This window comes from Myripristis murdjan, chromosome 9 (genome assembly GCF_902150065.1).
Source record: "Myripristis murdjan chromosome 9, fMyrMur1.1, whole genome shotgun sequence".
Classification (NCBI taxonomy): domain Eukaryota; kingdom Metazoa; phylum Chordata; class Actinopteri; order Holocentriformes; family Holocentridae; genus Myripristis; species Myripristis murdjan.
Genome location: NC_043988.1, coordinates 33,507,473 through 33,514,273, shown reverse-complemented (window position 1 = coordinate 33,514,273; position 6,801 = coordinate 33,507,473). Strand labels below are relative to the sequence as shown.

The window sequence follows — 6,801 nt, the reverse complement described above, 5'->3', positions numbered from 1 at the left end:
GAGTCCTGCAGCGGGGCGGGGCCTCTGTCCTGCACTTCCTGCCCCGCCCACAGCGTCCTCTTGCCCTCAGGTGTCTGTGCTCCCGCCTGTCCCCTCGGTTACTATGACAACGGTCACAGGGTGTGTCAGGGTAAGTGGGTGACGTGCAGAAATTTCAGGATGGAAATATCTCAGCACCTAAAAAAAACACCCAAGAATTACATTTTGTCGGTCCATATGCAACATATTTATTCACCAGATCAGTTAAATCTGACAGCTCAGCGGCCTTCTGGTCAGCCGGTGATTGATGGAGGTTTTTCCTGAGAACGTTTGCTCAGGAAATCCGCTAATCTGCCTGCGTTCACCGGTGGGAGCTGGTCAGTAAAGCCTCAGCCTTCCTCTGTTTCCCCTCCTTTGTTTGCCCTCATGCAAGACGACGACTGTCAGGTGAATTACGGCGCTCCCTCTTGTTATCATTACATATTTTATGATCAGCTCGGTTCAGATCTTTATTGCCTCCAAGGGGAAATCTGGATTACAGCGATGGCACAATCCAGGCTCGAGGATGAACCCTGGCAGTTTTGGTGACCCCATGACCTTCCCTGTAGCGCCACCAGCAGGCCTAGTTGGGCATCGGTGTCAGAAATAACACGCTTGTTATTAGACTACATGGATTATTGATTAGAGACAAGGCCGTTCAACATGTCACTTCACACAGCTGGATAATCTAGTATTTTCTTTCATCTTTGAAGGCTAAAAGTAGCTCATGGCAAATATCGGAGTATTTTAAACACTGCATGTTGAGATGATAAGATGTTAAATACATTTCTTCATTCAATATGTCACTGAAATAGCCTAAACGTGTTGCCAAATAAGGTGATTGACTTTATTCTGTACCTGCCAACATAATTAATATCATTTAAGACACTATAAAGAAGAAATGTAAACAATGTACAATCAAAATGTATTAAACTCTATGTAAAATTGCAGGAAATTGATTAGTTTATGGCTTAGTGGTCTTTTTGACTCATCAAAATGAATAATATATGATATATGGAGAGAAGTGTGCCGCCCACATGTTTTTGAACCAGCAGTTAGTGCCTTGTTTCAGATGTGCACTCTGACTGAACTATTTTAGTTTAAACTATTTTTAGACGTTCACCTTCCTGCTAAACTTTTCCCAAAGCAAAGCAGTCGTATTTTAGAAGCCCTGGATCGTTTCTCCTCCCTTTTCTGCTGCCGTTGGTTTCCATTCGTTCCACTGTGATATGAAAATGTCCTCCACATTAGTTTTCCTAAAAGCAGCAGCACTGTTGTGTTTTGATGACTTGAAGTTGGGTGCGGAGTGAAATGCTCCCTCCTCCTCCGCCAGGGAAAATAGTCCCTGGGGAAACGTTTGCTTCACACAGTCAATTATCAGCTGTGAAGTTTATGAATGTCGAGGAGTTTGTTAGCTGCAGAAACAGAACATTATAAAAATCAACAATAACAAAAAGTACACTACTCACAAAAAGTTAGGGATATTCGGCTTTCGGGTGAAATTTCAGGATGAATCTAAAATGCATTATAACCTTTCCAGGTGAACTTAATGTGACCTTCTGTAAACTTTTGAATGCACATGTCCAACTGTTCAATGTTTCAGTACTTTTTGCACAAGTTGCTGTTCTCTAACAAGGAGTTTAACGGCAAAATTCACATCAGGTGTTTGATGCTCCAGCTCATCGAGGTCGTATCATAAGGGAACGGCTGCTGGAGACTGGGGTACCTCAGATGGAGTGGCCTGCACTTTCTCCAGACCTGCATCCCATAGAAAACCTATGGGATCAGCTGAGTGGCCGTGTAGAGGCTCGGAGCTCTGTACCCCAGAACCTCAATGTCCTGAGGGCCGCCCTTCAAGAAGAGTGGGATGCCATGCCTCAGCAGACAATAAGTCGACTTGTGAACAGCATGAGACGTCGTTGTCAAGCTGTAATTGATGCTCAAGGGCACATGACAAGTTATTGACACTGACATTTTTTGTTGTGGTATACCCACCACTGCTGTTGGCTTTTGTTTCAAGAAATTGTTTGAGATGAGGAAATCACCAGTGTATGCTTCTACTTAAATGCCCTACTTTCATGATATAATATCACTGTAGCGTGAACATTTTACATTTTCCATAAATTTCACCCAAAAGCCAAATATCCCTAACTTTTTGTGAGTAGTGAGCAGTGAGCAGTGAAATTTTTAATACCCCTGCATTATTTGTAAAATAGTTTGTTGACATGTAAAATGTGTGAAATTTGTAGAAAATCCCTGCTATGGTCCTTTAAGATAGTCAGAGCTGACAGCAGGCAAAGGCCAAACACAGAACATAACCGAGGCATTTGAACATTACTGTCTCCACAAGTCACCAGCTGGCGTGGTGGGCGACTCTTCACGAAACACATTTTCACGGCCACTCGGCAGGTGTTTATCTCCAGCCTCCGTCTCGAACCTGTTCCCCTTGTGTTTCGGCAGCGTGCGACAGCCAGTGCCTGACCTGCGACGCGGCGGGCGTCTGCACGTCTTGCCGTGACCCGGCGAAGGTGCTGCAGTTCGGAGAGTGCCAGTACGACAGCTGCGCCCATCAGTACTACCTCAACACCACGACCCGCGCCTGCAGAGGTAAACACCGCCAACCTGTCACGCTGCAGTGGCACCGTGGGCAAGGAGGAGGTGCTGAATTAATAATCAGGATATGTAGTGGGCCCTTTATGCTGTTCATAAATTATCTTCCATCTATATTGCATGTAGTGCACGGTGCCACATGGAGTTTATGAGCCCCATCGATCAAGCAATAAACTGTGGGAGTAGATTAATGTATGCAAATCTTAAACATTGCGTGCATGTTTTAACTCAGTGTCTCAACTTTGTTCGACACGCACCAAAATTGATGAACGACGCTCAGCGAATCCATGCACATGCTGAAAAACTTTCCTTTTTTCCCCCCCACCATTCTGCACATATCTCAGTTCAGATCTGTTGTTATATTTAGGTCACGGGAAAAAAAAAGCCGGATAACCGCACTGTACTGCCAGGCTGAATCGGACTCAATTTTACGGCCTGCTCACAAATAAGATGTGTGAAAATATGTTTTGCTTCCATTTTCCTTTTGTACTTATCTCAAAGAATAATGTGTAGATAGGGCTTTGGGTGGGAATAAATGTAACAGTTTGACTGTGTTGTCATGCCGGCTTAACACAGATATCCACTTTAATTCACAGAAAGCCATTTCATGTGAGGCTGACTTCCTAGAAACATAACCTCGTAGACTCGACTTTATCGGTGATTTGATGCAGCGTAATGAGATTTTTTCCAGGTATTGGGGCCCAAAGGACGCAGCCCTCCGAGGTAGAACCGGCACTTCCCACGTCCATTATGGGATTAACGGCTAAGCGAACCCACTAGTGGCTGGATATACAGTTTGATTTCCTGCGAGAGGCAGCGGTGCCTCCCACTCCGGCAGGTGGCTCAGCCGTGCAGCGCGCTGTGGTGTGTTTATCCCCCCAGCTAGCCGCAGACGCTACCTGGATAATCCGCTGAACCTCAGATGAACCCGCAGCCTCAGAGAGAAGCCGGGCCTCTGCGCTGCTGGGAAGGGAACGGGGCTTTGAGGAAACACGAGGGGCTTTCAGATTGTAATCACGCGGGAACCCGAGAAGGATCCTTGGAGAACGCCTTTTGTAAATCTGTCAGCATTTCCACACACGCCTCCTACACGCGAGGTTCTTCAAAGATGCTTTTCTAACCAAGAAGCCGCGGGAACTTCTTTGAATCTCCGCAGAAACCCTCAGGAACCCCTTTTTATGTTTTAGAGCGTACGCTAGCAGGTTATCCACTCACTCACTCGCTGCTGGTTTTGTTGCCGTCATTGTTTGTGTTTGTGAGGTTAACAGGATGTGACAAGAAAAAAAAGCAGGAATAAAGAAGCAAGATGAGGGTCTACCTCTCATGAAACCTGAAAGACAAACTGAAGGAAACGGTGTGAAGAGTCTGAGGACAGGAATAGAAGACAGTTTCTCAGAAAAATCAAAATGAGACCAATTAGTGACCCTTAATTGGAGGGTTAAACATAAATAATGGGGGTCTTAAACTCAAAATGTTGATTTTTCTCTTCCTTCCTGGGTTACTTTACTTGGAGGAACACTAGAGGTGGAAAATACCCTTATTATTTGACAATAAAGTTAAATTCATCTCACAAAGTACAAGTGTAATAAAACTTGTATATTAAAAACATGTATTTTTGATGTAATCTCTCCCCTGACCCCTCGGTTGGGAATCATTAAAGTAGGTCAGTCTTCTTTCCTGAGATGTAATCTGCTGTAATTTTAGTGCGGTGTTGCAGCTTCACAGAAGCATATTAAGTTTTGTTTGCGCTAATTGTGTTTGTTTTAATATTTTATGGCGGCGCTAATGAAGGCCAAAAACATGACAGATGTGCAGGTGATACGGGAGGAGGAAGAAAACACAAACGGGTTTAAAATAAATCCGCCGCCGAAAGAGTTTATTAATCTCTCTTTATCTTTCTCTCTGTCATGCTTTCACCTTTTGCTCTCCTCCCTCCTGAAATCCCCTCACTTGTAATCCCCCCTGCCTCTCTCCACACACACACACACACGCACACACACACACACACACCTCCTCCTCTCCTGCATCTGGGATCCAGAGTGCGACTGGAGCTGTAACGCCTGTCGAGGGCCCCTGCGCAGCGACTGCCTGCAGTGCATGGAGGGATACGCTCTGCAGGACGGGGTGTGCGCCCAGGGCTGCTCCCCCGGCTCCTATCAGGACGGAGACAGATGCCTCGGTCAGTCCCAGCACACGTCTCACACAACGGCAGCCATTGTAGATGCATGCATTTATCCTGCGTCTGCGTCATGTTGTTACATGACACAGCAGGAACCATAGTGCAGGTCTAGTTATGGATCTGTCTTCATGTTTCTGTCATTAAGCACTTCATTATAATAATAATAATAATGATCATAATAATTTCCAATACATCAAAAAATGGAATGGCTTTGAAGACGCTAAATATTAGAACCATAGGAGACCCCAGAGGGTTCTTTGAGGAACCCCCTCACAAAGAGATCATGACCCCTTATGGTACTTTAATGAATCTTTAGCCCTCCATGCTTCTTTAAGGAACCATCTCGGTGTTTTGAGTTTTTTTTTTTTTTTTTTTTTTTTTTTTTTTTTTTTTGGTTTGTTTGTTTTTCTAGTGAAGAACTATGGTGCCTCTTGGCTCCTGGTGGGTCTTAAAACCACCAATGAACCATGAGTTTGTACAGTTTACTTGTATACTGTGTATATTTGTGAATTGTAGCATAATTTAAAAGATATATAAACGGAGTCTCTTTATGTTTTCTTCCGATTCGATTTTGTTTTCTTGACTTTTTCCAAATAACCCTGTCTGAAAAAGTGCAAAGCTAGTTCAGAAAGCAGTCCGGCACAGTCCTGCAGCGGCTACATCAGTATTATCTGTACATCTGTATTATGTAACGGTGGATTTATTTTGTTTTCTCAACTCTTTCAGCTCTTCAGATAATCTGCTCTTGTTGCAGAGAGGAGAGGTTTAATAATATCACAAAACAATTTCCTTCCGCAAATGAAAAGCGGTGTAAGGAGGGGGTGAATACATTTTGGTTGTTGACTCCAGCCCGACCTAATTACCTTTGACTATTTGTCATCAGTCTTTTTACGCTGCTTAAGGCCAAACAGAAAACAGAAAACAGAAAGCACAAAATGAAGCAGAAGTGCATTTTGAATTGCAATGAGAGAAAGAGAAACCTGCAGAGAGCAAAAAAAAAAAAAAGCAAAGTCTACATCTGCAGCTGCTGCCCTTCAGCCTCAGCCAGTGTTCACACATTCCTGCACATCATGTGAATGAATGCCCACATTGCTGAGTTTACCGGTTTCTCTGTGTGTGTGTGTGTGTGTGTGTGTTCTCTGTTTCTGTGCCAGGTTGTGATGAGCACTGCGTGGAGTGCCAGGGTCCCGGCCGCTGCCAGCGATGCCAGCCTCCCTACGCCACCCTGCAGGGCCAGTGTGTGCTCGAATGCGGCAGAAACCACTTCCTAGACGCCTCCTCGCAAGTTTGCAAACGTACTCCACACTTTCTTCAGCGCCACTGTCTTCCTCTCTCTCATATATTAACCTCCGCCAACTTAAACGTGTGTTAGTTTGTCTGTCAGCAGGATGTCTCCAAAACTAATGATTGGATTTTCGTGAACTCTGACAGATAGATCATGAGCGCTGATGGGAGTTTGGCGCTGATCCCTGATCTGGGATTTCCTCTGTTAGGATTTTTGATTTTTAGTCATAATTACAGAACGTACAGCGATGGAGGCCCGAGTGTGAGGGCGTGTTCACGGGGTCAAGAAATCAATTTAAACTGAAATTAAAAGTGACAGGAATGATGTCTCTGGGTGTTACTGCAAGCTGAAGAATTAGTGTATTAGACTTTCTATTTTTGATTTGTTTCCTCGTGACAGAAAAATGTCATTTTAGTCACTGAAAGCAGTTTATACATACTTATAGTGGCATATAGAACTGGCAGTTTGACATTGCGTGACAAAGGCGTTGCAAGCATTAGTGGAAAAAGTACCGAAAACCTTACCATAATGATGAGCGCTCCTGTAAAAGGAAAATATTTGCACTGAATTGGAGTCTGGAAAGTAAAAGTAGTCACTGTGAGGAATGAACGAGTGAAAGATGAATGAAAGAGAGAGAAATTGTTGATGCATTAACCACTAAGAAGTATTTTACAAATTACTCCAATGCATCACCAGCATTGAAGTAATT

The 6,801-nt window shown here is 44.0% G+C and overlaps 1 protein-coding gene across 1 annotated transcript in view; it reads left to right on the top strand.

The window, feature by feature from the left end:
* fras1 (Fraser extracellular matrix complex subunit 1) overlaps window positions 1-6,801 on the top strand; it is a 321,197-nt gene that overhangs the window by 188,408 nt on the left and 125,988 nt on the right. The window contains 4 exon segments of the mRNA XM_030059979.1: window positions 1-130; window positions 2,479-2,625; window positions 4,667-4,807; window positions 5,962-6,102. The exon segment at window positions 1-130 is cut by the window's left edge and continues 17 nt beyond it. Of these exon segments, the coding sequence (XP_029915839.1) occupies window positions 1-130; window positions 2,479-2,625; window positions 4,667-4,807; window positions 5,962-6,102 (559 nt within the window).